The 19,961-nt window shown below is 41.8% G+C and overlaps 1 protein-coding gene across 2 annotated transcripts in view; it reads left to right on the top strand.

Annotated features, from left to right (window-relative positions):
- The window catches only part of si:ch73-390b10.2 (Golgi pH regulator), a 35,089-nt gene that overhangs the window by 10,481 nt on the left and 4,647 nt on the right, over positions 1 to 19,961 (top strand). For both annotated transcript variants that reach the window (XM_052025922.1, XM_052025923.1), the window contains exons 5-11: positions 1,638 to 1,739; positions 5,074 to 5,194; positions 7,117 to 7,197; positions 13,318 to 13,427; positions 14,218 to 14,306; positions 16,524 to 16,616; positions 18,784 to 18,879. In XM_052025922.1, coding sequence (XP_051881882.1) covers positions 1,638 to 1,739; positions 5,074 to 5,194; positions 7,117 to 7,197; positions 13,318 to 13,427; positions 14,218 to 14,306; positions 16,524 to 16,616; positions 18,784 to 18,879 — 692 coding nt within the window. The remainder of the gene's footprint in view (positions 1 to 1,637; positions 1,740 to 5,073; positions 5,195 to 7,116; positions 7,198 to 13,317; positions 13,428 to 14,217; positions 14,307 to 16,523; positions 16,617 to 18,783; positions 18,880 to 19,961) is intronic.

Below are 19,961 nucleotides of genomic sequence, written 5' to 3' on the forward strand. Positions count from 1 at the left end.
CTCTGTATCATGCTGCAGTGTGAATAATTGAAGTGTAGTTTTCTCCCAAGAAGGTTGTAACATAACTATAAAAGTAAAGGTGCCAGAGTGTTTCATTCTGATGCTTGCTCTAAAAGTCATCATGGCAGATGGAATATAATGTGGAAAACTGTGTGATCATGCATTTTAGAAACATAGAAAAACATAGAAAGACCTACAGCACAATTCAGACCTTCGGCCCACAAAGCTGTGCCGAACATCTCCCTATCCTAGAAATTACTAGGCTTACCCATAGCCCTCTGTTTTTCTCAGCTCCATGTACCTATTCAACAGTCTCTTAAGAGACCCTATCGTACCCGCCTCCACCACCGTTGCCGGCAGCCCATTCCACACACTCACCGCTCTCTGAGTAAAAAACTTACCCCTGACATCTCCTCTGTATCTACTCCCCAGCACCTTAAACCTATGTCCTCTTGTGGCCACCATTTCAGCCCTGAGGAAAAGCCTCTGACATTCCACCCAATCAATGCCCCTCATCATCTTATACACCTCTATCAGGTCCCCCCTCATCCTCCGTCGCTCCAAGGAGAAAAGGCTGAGTTCCCTCAACCTGCTTTCGTAAGGCATGCTCCGTTAACAAAAAATTTAGTTAACAAAAAATGCAGTATATTTTTAACGGCGAGCTATTGAAATGTGTTGGTGTTCACAGGAATCTTATTTGCCCCATGCCTATTTGCAATTTTGAGAAAATAGGATAAGTGTCCAGGAGTTTGTCAAAGATGAAGACTTTAATAAACATCTTAAAAGAGAGGAAGGTGGAGATGCTTAGGGAGGGAATTCCAGCACTCAGACCTTGGCGGCTGAAGGCATACCTGCCAGTGGTGGAGTAATTCAAAGCTGAACTGACCAAGAGGCTGGAATTGGAGGAGCACGGAGGTCCGGGAATGGGGAAAGGGAAGGCGTGAGGCTGTATAGAGATTTGATCATGAGGAGGACAGTTTTAAAATGCATCGATGGGCTGAGGGCTGGTGTACATCAATAGGAACGAGAATTGTAGATGAACGCCACTTGGTGTGACTTAAGGTGAGGGCAGCAAAGTGGCACTCATATCCTTTGTTTAAAAAATAATACATTCATTTCTTGTCCTTTTGGATCTAGCTTGACGCCTGGATGGGGTGTATTGGGCCATTTTATAAGCTTCTCACTAGTATCCATGACAATGCAGGAAAGGTTTTGGGGTCATTTTTTGAAATATGATAAACCTGAATCCACAATGGAGTAGGGGGAGACTACTGAAGCTGGATTATTGTGCTTAGAATAACAAAGGTTAAGAGGAGATTTAATGGAATTGTGAAATGTCTTGATAAAGTAGACTGGGAGAAAAAATCTATTTCTAATGAGAGAGTAATTGGTCACAGAAATCTAAGGTTATTAGCAAAAGAACTGGAGGGAGATGAGAAAATGTTTTATACTGGATTACAATGAATGCACAGTAGGCAGATTCATTCACAGCTTTCAGAGGGAATCTTGGAATATTTGCAGGGCTGTAGGGGAAGAGCAGGGTGATTATTCCTAGTTGTTGAGCACCTTGGTCCGGATGGTGTCCTGTGTCGCTTCGTTCTGTGATTCTGTGGCAATGACCAGCATATTCTCTTCAGTGCAGCGAAAAAGATTCCTGTTCGCGTGTGTCGTTTGGTTGGCATTCATGTACTTTTTCTGGAAACTCGGAGATCCATTTCCCATCTTAAGCCCAAAACATGGTGAGTCCATTCTAACCTCCTGAAAAGGATGAGTTAATGCAGAGATTTTCACAGGTAACGTACCGACGAGAGGTTTATCTTATCAGAGCTGTACGGTTTTCGACAAAGACTTGTGAAGGGTTGAGCTGCATTCTGGGCCTGTCTACATCTCCATGCATTGAGTGGCACCTCAGAGCTCAGTCTGATAAAGTAAATACTCCACAGGGATTTAGATTTGTCTTGGTGGCCCAGATTTTGCTGTGTAGAGCCTGTCACCTGCACTTGCCCCTGAGAGATGCAGTTCTTCAAAATGTTGCTATGCAATTCCCTGAGGAAAATCTCTGGCTGAGAGCACACGTAACCTGATTAGTGAAGCCCTGAGCAGTGCAAAAGGACTGGATCATAACAACCCATGCCAAGAACCACTTAGAAAACTGCTGATGAATTCCAGAGCCACTTCCCCACCCTTACCATCCATCCAAGATTTCAAGGTTTTTAATCTTAATGTTCCTGGCATTCTGAAGCATTCCAAAGATGAAAATATTTTCAAACATTAAGTATTTAAAAAAACATACAAAAGCATTTCAAACATTTATAAGTTAATAATAACATTGCTACAAAGACAGATATTAAAATAAAATTGCCTTAATTCTACTTTTGTTCCTCACAAACATATCCTCTCTTGAAGTGTGAGGATCTAAGAGTAGATTCATCAGCATGAATGTTGGGACCTCCTGCTCTACCATTGAACTAGTGGACTCCAGCAGCAGAGCACAGGCAGTAAATTGCTGGCAGAGCTTGGCCAACGTCCAGGTCCTCTGCATTATTCAGGAGCCCCAAACTTGCTAACCCTGAAGAATATACAGTGACAGTTTCATGCAGAACTGTCAGAGAAACTTGGCAAATTCCAGGATCTGTATTTTTTTCATGGGTCACAACCCAAAATAGTTCGGAACACTTGTGACATGTAAAACTGCCACTTTCGGTTCCCTTATCAGAACTAATTTTTTCTCATTCATAACTCAAGAAAATTGTACAAAGTGTATGATCTGACAGCATTCTGATCTTTTTTTTTAAAAGTATTTGATTCTGGACTGTGCAGTAGCTAGCAAACCTGATGAAAGCTTATGATGGACAAAAACTGTTCCCTAGTGGATAACGAAGGGTCAGGGATCGTTGGCAATAGATCTACAGCGAAGATGAAGCTGTTGGAATCTGGAATGCTGAACCTGGAAAGACAGCGAAAGCTGATTCCACACTGATTTTAAAAGTGATTTTGAAACTATTTGTAGAGAGAATTGTGGATAAAAATTAGAGATGAGAAAATAACGATAACTGCTTTCTCAATGAGCAAGTATGAGGGTGACAGCCGCTAACAGTGGGCAACAGAGACCTTATCAGCTCCTTCCATGCTTCAGGTGTTTGAGAGTCTGGGCGGTATCTCTCCATCAGTGGGAGCTGGATATGCAGCTGCCAAATGTTGGTAAGGCTGGCTCATCTACTGCATTTCTTTTGATGACCAGAGCCAATTCTGGAAAGAGAGTGTTCCCCAACTGAAAGTGTTGTTGATTAATAATATAGAGTCGTCAGTGGTTCTGTGGCTTTGCTTATAGTGCTGGTCTTTACTAGGAAGTTGTTGAGAGATTTTATAGATCTGTTGATTCATCCCTACCCTCAGTTAACTTCACTGTTCACTTCTGTCATCAGATAGTCTGTCACATCATAACCAAGGCTGAAAGCTTTCACTTCCCTTTTACTGCATCATTAAATGGAGCTTGGTAGCCTAATGATATTTTGGCTGGGGCCATCTCCCATATAGTATGTTCTTGGGGATGTGACCTTCCTTCATCCTGTGGACATGCCTGAGCTAGGAACGTCTTTGCTTGATGAGTGCTGAGATACCTGAGCTCTTTGCCTCTCTTAATTAAAGACTTTTTCCTTCCATGAGTTACCAAGCTATGCCACAGACAATGTGGAAACTGCTGAGTCTTCTTATGAGGCAGCTGTTCACTACTGTTGGCTGAGTCCTTTTGGGGGAGATTGCTGTTAGGTAATCGTTGGAGGTATGGTGGATTGAGTAATGGCTGAGCTACAGTTAATGGGTTATTGTGAAATGACCTTTGAAGATTCTCTTGTTGACCTGGACTACTCATTTGCGTCCCAGAACATGAATTCTGCCACTGGTGCCCAGATGCTTCTGCTGACATCTGGGGAATGTCTGGTCAACAACTGGCGTCATGTAGACACAGGACACTTCCTCCACCAAGACCTCCAATGCAACATCTGAGAGCCATGAATCCCACTTCCTCCTTTACAGCTCTGTTGAATATCTCTCAGATCATTTTCAGTCACAGAATGCCTGACAACACCTCTGGAGGAAAACATTTCCCCTTTTAAAGATGCACATTGGCTTTAAGCAGTGGAGAATGACGGGAAGTGGGATCATCCATTCGTAATATTGGTGTCCTGCTGTGTTCAGCCGTTGAACTACCTAGTTAGTGCTGGCTAGATGCCACAACAATTAACAAGCAGCATAAGGTTGTCATGTTTCCAGTCTGCCACAAAACAGTCAAAGGTTTGTTACGTATTGCAATCCATGCACCTGTATCATGGGTTATTGGAGCTGACCCCCATTAGGTTGCAATTAGAAGATGCTGTTGTGGCCACGATATGTGTTTTACAATTGTGTGCAAATTATTGCTGATGCCAGGAGAAAGTTAAAGAGACGCGGTCGAGACATAGATTGGAGGCACATTGATATAAGTTGGGATTGTTTTCACACTTTAATGTAAAATATAATGAGTCACATAACTGAAAATAAGTGTGTTTCACTGCCTTAAAATCAAGAAGCAAAACCTTCCCTATCACGTACCAAACGCATTTTTGGAATCAATTCTGCCTGAAACTGGTGTGTAAGCGGCTGCAGAGTTTGCGGCAGAGTTTACTGCAGAGTTCAAGCTGTGAGGTCAGACACGTTTGTTGTTCCTGGGACAGATCTGACTACCTTCCCATAGTACCACAGCTGAGATTGCTCACTCGAGCAGGCAAGCTGTGAGTGTAAATATGCTAAATAGCTTCTTCAGTACGACATAGTCTTTCATTAAGAGTAATATCAAGGTACTGCATAAATTGATTTCTACAGAATTTTCTTAATTATGTCCTTAAAACCTGTTCTAGCATACTTTTGGAGGTATCTTTAAGTTGGGCATTTACTTTGTTTAGCTGGACCCGTTGTAAAATGTATGCAGGAAAAGTTTTGCAATTTCTGGTTATGTTGGGGTAGAAATTTTGAAAATCTTGCATTTTGAACAAGTACCTCTATCTATGTTTGATTTGTTTTCCTTCTCTCCATCAGGGATTCTATCAATCGAGCAATTGATCAGCAGAGTTGGTGTCATTGGTGTCACGCTAATGGCATTGTTATCGGGCTTTGGTGCCGTTAATTGCCCATACACTTACATGTCTTACTTCCTGAGGTGAGGATGCAGACGATTACTTTTTGTAAAGCTTCATCATACCCTCAATGCTTCCATTATTATTTTAGAATTTGTCATTAACTGGAATCAGCCTGTAAGTGCCACCTATCATCCCACCTTATTGAGTCAGGTCCCAACATCTCCCTGAATTTTGAGCCCATTCTCATCTCTTGCTAGGAGATGGTTCCTTCCACACAGGTGAAGACCATCATACACTCACCTGTGTGGAAAGAACCCACGTTGCAAAGCACCTGAGGCTCAGACCAGGTGTGATGGACCTTTCACCACCTGGCTGAATAGGGGTAGTTGCAGCAGGACTGGAAGTTCAGCACCATCCCCAGGGCAAAGTTTGTTTGGTTCCCTGCCACAGAACCCTGTGGTTAACGTATACAGTATATATGAGGTGTACAGCAGCAGTTCATTACTCCGTTACCTCCCCGCCAACATGGCCATGCTATTGTCATCATATCCCATGGGAAATAAAGAAATATTACATCAATTAGTTTTACAGATATAGCAAAGAAAGGGATTTGAGTTTTATAGTGCGTTTCACCGTGGGACATACTGCCGTGCTTTACAATGAAGAGCTATTGAAGTACAGTACAATATATGAAACATCACAGTCCACATGTGCACAGCTCACTCCCACAGTGGTGTGATAATGGCCAAACTGTCTGATTAAGGTGGCATTGCGTATGTGGTACATATTATTCAGGACCCTGTAGATAACTTGTTTTTCTTTGAAATAGTAATGTGGTATCTTTTACCTCCAGGGAAAATGAGAGTTCAGTTAATGTCTCATCAGATGAAAGTGTATTGAAGGGAAAATAGTCCAAGAGGTATTGCATTGTTTGAATTAATAACTTTAATCATAGTATGGGAAGTCTAGCTTCAGTGAATGAAAGACAGTCATATTCTAGATGTAAAGCTTGAAATTTGGGTAGACTAGTGAAGTATTGGAATTGGAACTTATTATAGTCACACGTACCGAGATAGAGTGAAAAACTTCGTTTTGCATGCCATCCGTACAGATCATTTGAAAACAAGTACTTGGAGGTAGTACACAGGAAATGCAATAACAGAATGCAGAATATAATGTTACGGTTACAGAGAAAGTGCAGTGCAGACAGACAATAAGGTGCAAGGGTCTGATAAAAGCGGGATAGAAGCTGTCCTTGAGGCAGGTGTTGCATGTTTTCAGGCCTTTGCATCTTCTGCCCGATGGGAGGGGGGGAGAAGAGAGAATGTCCCGGGTGGGAGGGGTCTTTGATTATGCTGGCTGCTTTCCCGAGATGTAGACAGAGGGAAAAGAAATATGTGGAAAAAGCAGCAGGTGGGAAAAAATTCTGGACAAAATAAACTGAAACAAATTTGTTTTCTAAATGAAATTTGCTCTCAAATTTTTTTTAATATAGAAATCTTTTAATTTGTGGTGTCAGTAGCAAGAAGATACAGGTTTAATATCGAATTGCCACAAGACCTTGCGGGGAGCTGGGGAGAACACAATGAGTTGTGATCTAGAATGTACGGCCTACTGGGATGGTGGAAGCAGAGAACCATCAAGAAGGAAAATTATAGAAATACTTGAAGGGAAAATTTGCTGGAAGAGGGAAAATAGCTGGGACATTGAACTGTTAAGATAGCTCTTTTGAAGAGCCAATGTTGGCTGAATGGCCTTTAAGATTCTGTGATTAAATGCACTTTTGAAATTCTGCAATATGAGCCATACTTAAAAGAACTTCTGCATCAGTGTAACAACAACGACTGCATCTTAACCAATATAATGTGTTTTGAGCAAAGTACTACAACCATGGGTTCTTGCACCATATGAATTATGTTGACAAAAACTAATTACACCTACTGGATTCACTTTAATGAGATATTAATATGTACCTTTGGCTCTGTTTTATTTTGCCCTTGAGGAATGTAACCGATAGTGACATTCTTGCACTGGAGAGGCGGTTACTCCAGACCATGGACATGATCATCAGCAAGAAGAAGAGGTAGGAAGCTATAGAATGGAGAATGCTAGCTCGTTCAGGTTCCATGTAAAAATTGTGTGCAATAACAATGTCATGCTTATATATAACAATTTCAACATAATTGTGTCCAATAGCTCTGTAATCAAGCATAGCTTGACACTGAGTCACAAGGGGACAATATTTAGGTAAATGGGCAAAACTTGAACAAAGATTAGTTTCAAGAAGAGAGAGCTGGAGAGGTTTAGTGAAGGAATTCCAGAGCTTAGTGCCCAGATAGCTGAAGGCAGAGACACCAGTAAAGGATGAATTAAAATCAGCGATGTATAAGAAATCAGAATTGGGAGGAGCTTAGAATTTTCACAGGGTTAGGCCTGGAGGAGTTGAAGAAATAGGGATCGAGGAAACTTCTGAACACAATGAGAATTTTAAAACAGATGCTGCGTGGATGAGTGCCGGTGTAAGTTAATTAAACATGAGTTAGAATCTACTAACTTGTCCTCAGTTCTGGAATTTCCTCCTTAAACCTCTGTACCTCCTGCACTTTATGGTGCTCAACACGACCAGAGCTTTTGACCCTTTTCTCATATGTGGCTCAGTGTTAAACTTTATCTGATGACATTCCTGTTGAAAGACGCTGGGACATTTTGTGCAAGTGTGTGATACTGTTATGCATTTTGTGCAAGTATGTGTGTCTGTAATATAACTAACAATAACCTGTGGTCATGGTGCAGTTTCTTCACCTGCTTTGTCAGTGAACCTGGAGTAGCTAAATATCTCACAGTACAAATGATAAGCTAGTGATAAGCTACACTTTACTTGTTGTTCACCTTTGCAACATCCATTCCTTTCAACTAACTGCATGGAAGGGAGGGCACATGAAAATGGAGTAAAGCAACTGAAAGTTTAGTTGTTCAAAAACAACAGCACTCAGAATTAAAATGATCCAGAGGTAGTGTTGGAAGGTTCATAGCTTTTATGTAAACTGATTAATAAATGGAGTTTAATCCTGCAGCTGATTCATTTACTATCCAGAAGGAATTACTAATACTTGATTCCAATATGGTTTACTAATTTTTCTCGGCCTCTTTCCTGAGGAATGTTGGTTTTAAAAGTGTGAATACTGGCCAGTATCACCCACTTGAGCCTTTCCAGTGCTGCATTAAACTGTGCATTCCAGGCTAATGCACGTACTCAGCCACAGTATCAAACGTGCTTAGCAAAGTCAATTTATAAATGACTTGCATTTGTACTGTGCCTTCCCTGACCTTGAGACTTCACTTTCAAGAAACCCCAATTAATGAAGTCAGCGTGATAACGTGAGAAACAAGACAGTTCCTATGTGCATTGCAACGTTCCATTAACAGCAAAATAATCTGTTGATTGAATGATAAATATTGACAGCTTGCTAGGGTGAACTCCCTATTCTTTGAAAATTTCATACTGTGTGAGTGCATTTTCTTGTCTTGTATACAGCTTCCTTTTCTTAAAAAAAGTTAGCACAAAGATTTGTCGATATTTTTTGTTTGGGACTTGCTGTGCATGAGAGATGGGCTCACTTTCTTGAAGGTTTGTTTTATTTGCTCACTTCCCTCTGATATTCTTGCTAATATGCATAATATTGTTATAGGATAGTACAGCTTTTGACGGATGTGGTTTAACTGCATTGCAACTGGAGTCTAAAAGCTTTTCACCTTTACTTCTGCATCTTGTGGTTTGCACAGTCTTCGTTCTGATATCATTGTGGTTTTTAAGGTGCTTGCCATGTAAGGTCTGTGACCTACATTATTAGCTTGCATCGTTTAGTGGCACCAGGGACTGCTGCATTAACTATTCTCAGCAAATTAATATTGCAGAAGCCTTAAACACATTAGAAACGGAGTGGAAAAATGAATTCCAGTGAGGAATTTAATGACAAATAGTGGAAAAAATGTGTGGCAGTGACTTAAAACAAGATTGTCTTATTTGCCATAAGCTGAAACTTTCAGTTTCATAATTGAAGAGTTAGACCCATCTAAAGTACTGCGGCTTTTCAGGGTGATTTGGAAAATATTTCACATTTTGCATTTTACAATAAGTGAGAAAATATAGAAGTAGGAAATTCAGTTCTAACTTCCCTGTTCTTATTAGGTAAACAAGAATAAATTCCTGATGTAGGGTCTCGACCCAAAACATCAACTTGCACCTTTTAAGGTGCAGTTTGAGCTGAATTCTACAAGCATTCTGTTTTTTGTTCAAGAATAAATATGCATTTAGTTTAAGAAAAGGAGATCGTGGATTTAAATCATGCCATAAACTGTATAAAGATGTCCCAATTAAAATCAATAAATCAATGAAGGATTCGTCATCGAATCATACAGCACAGAAAGATCATTCAGTCCATGGTCCTGGTGCTGGCTTTGTCCAATTACACTGGTACCTTGTTGAGCACTGAGGATGTGTTCCCAGGAACAGCAATGTTAGTGGAATTAATGCATTACTGACAGTGCTACTGTACCAGGAACCTGGTTGAAGGCTCTCCTGCAGCAAAGAAATGGTTAAATTCATTTCATTGCCCCACAGCTCGTGTGGAGTGTATCTCTGAGGCAATGTGAAGTTGTTGTTTGTGAGGACTGGTTTTGGGTGAGTTGTGGGTGAGCATTTGAGCTGGGGGCAGCTGTGCCGCCAGAACAAAAGAGAGGGAAAGACCACATTCTCCCTCATATCAACAGGGGGTGATGAGACAGACCGTGGGATCTGCTTGTCTTCCAAGTGTGAAGCTGGTAGTGCCCAGCTTGCCCTGAGCCCCGCAATTCCTCAGTGCTCCCCCAGCTTGCCCTACACAAGTATCTGCACATTGCCTCGCTCCTCAGCGAGCTATGTGGCACGCACAGTTTCATTGCTGCAAGAGCACCAGCAGAGGGTAGAGGTGTGTACCAGTTCCTGGCATAGCAGCACACAGCCTGAACAGACACCTTGTTTTTAAAGTGTAGGGGTTATGTACCTGTGAGTGTTGGGATTCCAGAACTAAAGGTGCTATAACAAGTCAATGCTTGTGTTAAGTGGGGTACCAGTATAGACTCACTCCCCTGCTCTTTATGCGCAGTCTAGGCTGTTCTATTTCATTTTAAATATTTATCCAATTCCCTTTTTACAAGGAGATACAAGAGCCTGCAGCTGCCAGAATCTGAAGCAAAGAGCAAACTGCTGGAGGAACTCAGTGGGTTGAGCAGGGAAAGGACTGATGCAGAGACTGAACCTGAAGCATCAACAATTCCTTTCCCTCCACAGGTGCTGCTCAACCAGCTGAGTTCCTCCAGCGGTTTGTTTCTTGCTCTCCTTTTGAAAGTTCCTGTTGAATCTGCTTACACTTTTCTTTCATGGAGTATTTTCCAAACCACAAGAACTTGCTGCATTCAGAAAATCAAAATCCTCTTCTTCCCATTGGTTATTTTGCCAATTAGTTACCTTACATCGATACTCTCTGGTTACTGATTCTCCCACCAATAGAAACAACATCTCCTTGTATCCTCCATCAAAAGTATTTGTGATTTTGAATGTCCCTGTTAAATCTTTCCTTGACCTTTGGTCCTGTAAAGGGATTGACAGTTTCTCCTATTGTTCCACGTTGTTAAATTTTAGAAAAGTATGATGGTAAAATGTGTTCATTTTTGTAAAAATGCCGTAACAAATGAAGAGTTTTACTTTGGCAGGATCTTGCCTCTGTAGGGTATTCCTTTGCAGTACTTTATAGTTAGCACAGAGGGATAAGAGTCATTTTCTATGTTTTCTTTCAGCGCAATGCAAGGCATGTTTCTGGCTGATTGACCATTGGAATTTTTCAGCCTTGGAAAGTCTAAGGTGTTATGGGTTAGTGTAGCTAAAAGTATTATTGAAAGATCATTATTCAAAATGTGTCACAGAAACCAAATAGATGAGCACAAGACTGTAGAGTAATGGGAAAAATTAGAATCTGATTCTCAGCTGATTGGAATATTGAACCTGGGCAAGGATTCAAATTGTTGAAAATTGGTTGCTGACATCAATGGGCCTTTTAAGTATCTACGTGGATTCCACTCTACTGATTCTTTTTTTAAAGTTAAAAGATGGAATTTCTCAAAAAGTTTTAAAATAAGTAGGTGGGCGTCAGCCTTGGTAACACCGTCACCTCTGAGTCAGATGTTGTGGGCACAAAACCTGCCCCAGAGAATTAAGAGCAAACATTCAGGCTGACACTCCAGTGCAGTGATGAGGGACTGCTGTAATGTTGGATGTTATGTCTTCTGGATGAGATTTTAAACTGTGACCCCACCTACTTTCTCGCATGAGGTCAAAGAGGCATTGTCACTATTTCAAAGAGGTGTCATGCAGCCTGCCTGTTCACAAGTTGGTTGCTGACCACACTTCGACATTTACTTAATTCACTGTAAAATGCTTTCGGAGGTTCTGAGTTTGTGAAAAGCTCTGCCTTTCTTGTAAATATTACAGCACGTGGGAATCAGTGCTAAAAGGAGTGATTCAATGATTTCAATTAAGGGGATTATGTGTTGTGTTTTAAACTCAATCTGATTTAGGTGATCTACTTGTCAGGGGAAATTCTTTTCACAGAAACTTCTACCTCACCCCACACTCCCAAGCTTCTCTCCGTCACTTATCACTGACTGGCTAATCTGCATGGTGTGATTCATTGTCTTCCACCTGTCTGTCCATAAGAAGAGGAGGCCTTGCAGTCTGTCATTTGATTAATCTTAGCTGCATGTCAGGCCAAGTGTGGAGCACATTGAAGGTACATTATTAATCCTTTTCAAAGTCCTGGTAAATTTCTTTCCCATCAGCATATACAGTTAAGGTGTAAATGCATTAATTTGTGAGCAAGTTAATTGTAAGATCTTAAAATGATTAACTGACAGCCCTATAAATACTCTTTTTAGTTAGAACTATAACATGTTACATCTGCATACAAGAAAATCCAAAGAAACTCAAGTGTTGACAGGTAGTTGACAGCAAGTCACAGAAAGAGGTGTAAAGGCAAGTCAATGGAAGAAGTAGTCAGTTTTGTTTAAGTTGAGGTAGAGGAAAAGGTTGTTTAAAAGGCTGCTCGTCAAAGATGTAAAGGAAAAAGAATGACTCGTACTCCTTTAGCATCTTTTGCTGCATCAGGGTATCCCAAAGCACATCACACCTAACAAAGTACTCTTGGAATGTAGAAAGCATGGTTGTCAGTTCATACACAGAAAGATCCTGCAGTCAGCAGTGTGACAATGGCAATGTGCTCAAACCTATTCGCAATTCCTTTACGAAGGAAGCAGTACACAGCTGCATGCAGCAAGACCTACATACCATTCAGGCATCGGATGATAAAGTGGCAAGTATTACTCATACTACAGAAGTTACAGGCAATGACCATCTCCAGAAATCCAGAATCTAACCACCTGCCCTTGACATTCAGTGGCACTCCCATCGCCGCGTTTCCACCATCAACATCCCACTGATCAGAAGCTCTACTGGATCAACTACATAAATACTTTTTTGGTTCCATGATGTGCAGCAGAGCCCTTTGATGGTTACACAAGAGACTAGAGATATCTGGAGGAACAAACAAAGAGCTGGAGGAACTCAGCGGGTCAGGCAGCATCTGTGGAGGGAAATGGACAGTCAATGTCTCAGGCCGAGACCTTTCAGACTGTCCATTGCCCTCCACAGATGCTGCCTGCCCCACTGAGTTCTTCCAGCATCTTGTTTATTGGCCTTTGATGGTTAGGTTGTTAATATTGAGCTTTGTTGGCTGATGGATGATGATAACCATAACTAACTCAATGGTTGTGACTCTATCTACTGACTGTACCCACTCTTTAGAAAAGAACAATAATTAGGATAAGACGTGTTTATTTACAACATAATAACATTCAAATTCTCAGCATTTCCGCTGACCCACTGCTCCTTGCCCCTCTCATATCCTATCCTTTGTCTTTAACCTGGTGTGCTGAATATTTTGAGTTACATTGGCAGTCTAGTTCTGATTTGGTTTGTACCAGTCTTTCCCCTTGCTGCCTGTTCTGTTATGTTCTGGATTTCATTTTTAATGTTTGAAAGTGTATTGCTTGGTAACTAGCCTGCCTGGTATAAGACACCCAACCTCTTATTTTTTGTGTTCTTCCCTGTTAGAATTGCTGTGACCAGGAGGATGATGTACCAGCGTGGGGAAGTACTGAATAAGCCTGCAGGGTTTTGGGGAATGATCAAAAGCGTGACATCATCATCTTCCAACGGTGAAAATATCTTTTTATGTTAACTAAATGGTAAAGTGTGTATTCTCCTTCCAGCTGGGCTGGGGATGGACCTTGTTACTTTAAGCAATGTTTTGTTTAATATATACTGGATATTGTAGAAACTACAGTGAAAAAGCAAGCATTTGGCTTGGTAGATGGATACTAACCTTTAAGCTTTACTTTAACCTCCTCAAACCCTACTTCATCCCACTGTATTGCCATATCTTTCTATTCCTTTTTCCATCATATGCTTCCCCTTAGATATTACCCCACAAGAGAGAGATTCCAAATCCTCCCCCTCTCTAGGTAGAGAAGTTTCTCCTGAGTTCCCTGTGCAGTTTATTAGTCACTACCTTGTACTTGGCCCAGGCTCTCCTGCCCAGTGGAAACACCACTGCAGCATCCACCCAGCAAACTCCGACAGAATCTTTAGCACCTTACTCACGTCATCCCTTACCCTTTTCTTTTAGTGAAAAGAGCCTCAATCTGTTGAATAGTTCCTGATAAGTATAAGCTCTCAATTCGAGTGTCATCTTTGTAAATCTTTTTCTTTACACTTGGTTCAGCTCATTTATATCCTTTCTGTGCTTATGGAGACTTGAAGCATGCCCAATAGTTCTTTAGGAACTTTAAATATAAACAACTAACAATTTCTTGTCAACAATATTTGAAAAGTACAGATGCTTCCATTATTCACCCTCCGCATGACACTTTGTTAGTCCACCAGCTAAATATGAGATTTGCATATCAGGGTGCATTCAGTCAATTTGCCCTTTTCTTTAACACTGCTCTTCAGATCTCTCACTTATTCAGCAGGAAGTAGATGCTCTGGAAGAACTGAGCCGACAATTGTTTCTCGAAACAGTTGATCTTCACGCCACAAAGGTATTGATTAAATTGACCTTTTGTCCTCCATTTGCCCAGCGTTGGCTTGACTTTGCCCATTATATGTTTATAAGAAATTCTTTTGCTGAAAAGATTATGTATTTTAAGGTGTTAAGAATGTTACACGCTCCCTTTCTACCAAAGCTTTTGTTAATAGAATCATGTATCATGGAAGGAGGCTGTTCCTCAGCACTCCTTCCAACTTGTTGAAAGAATTACCGGTTCGGCTCACTCCCTCTGCTTTCCGTATAGCCCTTTGTTTTCCTCATTCAATTCCATTTTGAAAATTATAGTTGAATCTGTTTCCACCATCCTATCAGCTTGCATTAATCACAACTTCTGCCAGCACTTTTCTGTCAAAGTTTTCCACAATTCAAAAAAAACAAACTGCTGGAGGAACTCAGCAGGTCGAGCAGCATCTGTGGAGGCAAAGGGGTGGTTGACGTTTCTGGTTCAGACCGTGCATCAGGACTGAGAGTGTAGAGGGAAGGTAGCCAGTATAAAGGGGTGAGAGGGAGTCTGGTAGGTGATAGGTAGAACTAGGCGAGATGGGGCAAGATGAGGAGATGGAGGAGGATCGAGACAGGCTGGAAGGTGATGTTGAACGAAGTAAGGGAGGGATGATGGGCAGATGGGACTAGATGGAGGAGGCGATAGGAAAGGTAGGGCAGGGGAGAAGAAACCCAGGTGGATAGGTGTGTGGGTGACGGGCAGATGGAATTGGGGGGGGGGGGGGGGGGGGTGGGGGTGGGGGGGGAGGTGGTTAGAACCTAGACAGAGTGCTGGGAATGGTAAAGGAACATTCATTATTCACATCATTAGGTTGTAGGCTACCCAAGTGGAATATGAGGTGTTGTTCCTCTAGTTTGCATTTGGCCTTACCATGGCTGTGGAGCAGGCAGAGGACAGATGGGTTGGTGTGGGAAATGGGAAGGGGAGTTTGAAATGACATGCAACCGGAAACTGAAGTTGGCCGTTGCAGACAGAGAACAGATGCCTGGTAAAATAGACACCTAGTCTACAGTTGGTCTTGCCGATGTAGAAGAAGCCACATCAGGAGCACCAAATGCAGTAGACCAGGATGGAGGAGGTGCACATGAATCTCTGCCTCACTCAGAAGGGCTGCTTAGGTCCCTGGATGGTGGTGAGGGAGGAGGTGTAGGGATGTGTTGCACCTCTTGCGACTGCAGGGGAAAGTGCCAGAAGATGGGGACGGATGAGCGGACCAGGGAGTCACAGAGGGAGTGGTCCCTGCGGAAAGCAGAGGGGGGACAGAGATGTGATCCGATTGCAACTGGCAGAAATGGCGATGGATGTGGAGGCTGGTGGTATGAAAGGTGAAGGCTAAGGGCTCTGTCTCTGTTCTGTCTGGAGGGAGGGGGTCAGGAGCAGATGTCTGAGCAATGGAGGAAATGCGAGTGAGGGCTCTATCAACTTCAGCAGAGGGGAAGGCACCTTTCCTGAAGGAGGACATATCTTGAGAACGAGTGTGGCAGAGACAGAGAAACTGAGAGACAGGGATGGGAGGAGGTGTAGTCTAGGTAGCTATGGAGTCATTGGGTTTGTGGAGATAAAGGTGGATAGTTTGTCTCCTGAGATGGAGACAGAAAGATCTGGAGAAAGGGAGGGAGGTGTCCAAAATAGTCCAAGTGAATTTGAGGGCAGGGTGGAAGTTAGTAACGAAGGTTATAAAATTGACAAGTTGTACAGTCACTGGAAAGAATTTCTCTTATTCATCCTTTCAAAATACTTAATAGTCTTGAACATTAAATCTCCTGTAACTAACTGTCTTCTAAAGAAAACTATCCCACTTTCAGTCTCTCTGTAGAAGTCACGTCATTCATCTTTGGGACTGTTCATAAGACAACTTTATGCCCTCCCCAAGTTCTTGACTTCAAGTAGTCACAAGGTTCAAACTGTGGATTAGCTGCTTATTTTATGAAAGCTTAACACAAGTTTGAGTCTTGTCTTTCCTATCTCATCGTGCCTTTGACCCAGTATAATCGAAGTAAATTGAATAGCTTTGATGCAGTCAAGCACAACAAGTAGATCATGGTCATCAAAGTGGCATGTTAATGGAAAATAACTGGATTGGGTGAACGGCACATCTAACCTGAAGGTGAAATTGAATTGACTCTGCCATTCATCACTGCACCAGGGACATCCTTGGGGCTCAGAAACAGTGTTGAATGTACATGTCCTGTTTATCTTTTACAGGAAAGAATTGAATACTCAAAAACATTCCAAGGAAAATACTTTAATTTTCTGGGGTACTTTTTCTCTATATATTGTGTCTGGAAAATCTTTATGGTGAGTATAACTCTTCTGCGGTGCACCGCTGCCCTCCTAACTGGGCAGGCTGGCATTGCTGGAAGTGCTTTCAGTATTGACTATGAGCAGCAGCCTCAAAACCTAGGTGACACTCCTATTGATTTTATAACTCTTGCTGTCAGTTTGCCCTGGCTGAATTTTGTTATCTGAATTTGATCTGAATTTCCAGTCCAACAGTTTATAAAGCGAGGAAGGGATAAAACAAGTAATTCGAGGCCGTGGGGGTAATGGAGTTACTGGAATCCATTCCAAGGGACAGAACAAATCTTCAGTTAGAAAGGCAAACAATAATTAGGGGCTATCAACATGACTTTAAGGGAAGGTTATATCTGACTAATGATTCATTTTTCAGAAGAGATAACAAGGAGAGTCAATGAGGGCAGTATGTTTGATGTAGTCTACGTGGATTTTAGCAAGTCATTTCACAAGGTTCTGTGTTCCAAATGGTAGACTGGTCAAATAAGTAAAATTCCATGGGATCCAAGGGGGAGTGGCAAATTTGATCCAAAATAAGCCTCAGTGGGTGGTGGGTGTTTTAGTGACTGGAGTAATGTTACTAGAGGGGCTACATAGGGCTCAGTACTTGGTCCCTTGCTTTCTGTAACATACATTAATAATTTAGATCTAGATAATGGGACATGATTAAAGGAGTTTGCAGATGATTTAAAAAAAATGTCCATGAGGTGACAGGAGGAGAGCTTTAGACTGGGAAACACAGGTGGCCTGATCAGTTGGGCAAAAATGGCTGATGAATTTAATCCAGAGAGGTAATGCATTTGGGCAGGAGTAGCTAGGCATCAGAGTTATAATAAGAGCTGTGGAGGAACACTGGGACCTTGGAGCATCCGCAGATTCTTAGAGGTAGTAGGACAGGTGGTTGGGCAAAAAACACACAGGATGTATTCCTTTATTAGCCGAACCATTGAGTATAAGACCTAAGTTAAGCGAGAACTGTATACAATACTACATAGACCATAGCTCAAGGACTTCATTACAGGAAGGGGGTGATTTCACTGGAGAGGGTGCAGAAGAAATTTGTAGAGTCATAGAGTTATACAGCATGGAAACAGGCCCAACTCATATAAGGTGTTGCCAGCACTGGACAATTGTAACTACAAGGAAAACTGGGGTTATTTGGAACAGAGGAGGCTGAGGGGAGACTCAACTGTGGTATTAGCAGGTTCCCAGTTTCTGACGGGTTGCTGTCTCCATCCTTAATAATTTATTTCTGGTTATAAGCATCTTGCTTGACTGCTCCAGCCTTTTACCCTTTAGATAGGTACCCTTATAGTGACCATTTACTAAGACAAATTGTCTCAGAAAAGATCTACTTTGCTGCTGTTTTATTTGTGCTGCAACTGATTTATTACTTCACGGTTTGAACTTCAGCTGTTTCAATTAGTTTTGATTTACGCAGAATGTCAATTTCTACTCTTCCCTTTCTCACAAAGAGTGGCAGCAATCTGAAGCTCTTTCCGAAAAGATTAAATGATGGTGATCACATTCAAGGTTGAAACTGACAGATTTTTGCTTGATGTCCAAGATGATTCAAGGATTTGATAAAATAGCTAGAGGGAAACCAGTTCTTCTGGAGGGGGGAATCCAGGACAATGTCTTGTGTTTGGATGTTCAGGGTGATGTCAGGAAGCTCTTCCTCGTGCACACAGCAGTGGGAATCTGGATCCCAGATTCCTGTTGGAACCAGAGATCAGTTGAAATATTCAAGAATGAGACTTTTGGTTGGTTGGTGCACTAAGGTTGTAGAACCAGGGTAAGTATGTGGAGTTAAGTAATGATCACCCATGTTCTTCAACTGAATCATATGAGGGTTTGAATGGCCTCCTCCTGTTCCTTTTGTATTGTTCCTGCTGTACAGAGCAGCAGCTGTAAAATGTTCAGTGAGTTGGTTTCACATCTTTTAACGTACTGATGCATTGCTTTTGATGCTGTGTGAATCTGTTGCATTGAAAAGAATTTGGAATGATCTTAGTGTTATTAAAACATGTTAACCTGGATCTGCTTTGGTGTAACTGAAACTAAGTTCATTGTGTTAGATGTTGGGATCTTTGATTTGTGTTGGATGTTTAATTTGTGTTTTCCTTTCTACCTCCCCCCACCCCCACCCCCAAACAAACTGAAACGGCAGGCAACAATAAATATAGTCTTCGACCGTGTTGGTAAAACAGACCCAGTCTCACGAGGTATAGAGATCACAGTGAACTATCTGGGCATTCAGTTTGATGTAAGTAAAACTGGTGGCCATTGTAGTAACTATTGTTTTAAAAAGGTTGTCCAATATGATGGTAATAAATAATTGTTTGAATCTGATTCTTAACCTCGATAGCCCTTACCCAATGTTTGTTTCATAACCTGTCACTTTGTGCTGAATTGTCCAAAATAAAAAGCATAATTGGAGTTCGAGAATGATGGAAAAGTCATTTGGCCATCAAGTACTTTCTCACTTGTATTGACCCATTGGGTAATATATCATAGTTCTCACAGAAAGTTTAAACGTCCTTATTCATTTACATAAGTCCCAGGTTAGTGGTGCTGACCTCAGAACGGGGGAGAGTGGTAGGCCATGTACGTGACTGGTCAGCTCATTTTCCAGCTCCACTCCCTGTCTCCTAACTCCATTAATGTCGATCTCTGATGTGGCACAGAATCTTGCACCCATTGTGCCTGTGTTGGCTCTTTGAAGGAGCTCTCCAATTTGTCCCACTCCCCGTAGATGTTTTTCCCTTCGTCTTTTTATCCTACTGCCTTTTGAGACTTCCTATGAAATCTGCCTGCATTGCTGTTTCATGCAGCTTATTTCAGATCACAACTTGCCCCGTTAAATATTTAGTCTCACCGCTGGGTCTTTGCTGGAGTTGTATCCACTAGTTGGGCAAGTCTCTCTCCAGATCCAAAGAATCCAAACAATCCAGCAGGAAGGGGTTGGGTGCAGTTTATAACTAGATCACTTTATATTTCATAAGCCAGACACATTGGTTTCTTTTATGTGTTACATCTTTTAAGGGACTAGCTGAGCAAGTTTTTGATTACCTCTTTTGTTTTAACTCCCTAGAACCTTGAAAGCAGCACAACCACCATTGTCCTTTATTTTCTTTCTAACCCAGCTGTGATTGTTAGTAGCATTCATACCTCAAAGTCAGGAGGATGTGTTAAAAGTTCCACCCAGAGACTTGGGTGTGTAATGTAGATGAGTGCTGGGAGAGCACTATCGGAGAGACAGTCGTGAGGGAGTGCTGACTGTCAGGGTGGGGCGTAGTGTTTGGGGATTGGGCAGGTTGGTAGTGGGGGACAGTGGAACAATGATTC

This window comes from Pristis pectinata, chromosome 11, assembly GCF_009764475.1.
Source record: "Pristis pectinata isolate sPriPec2 chromosome 11, sPriPec2.1.pri, whole genome shotgun sequence".
Classification (NCBI taxonomy): Eukaryota; Metazoa; Chordata; class Chondrichthyes; order Rhinopristiformes; family Pristidae; genus Pristis; species Pristis pectinata.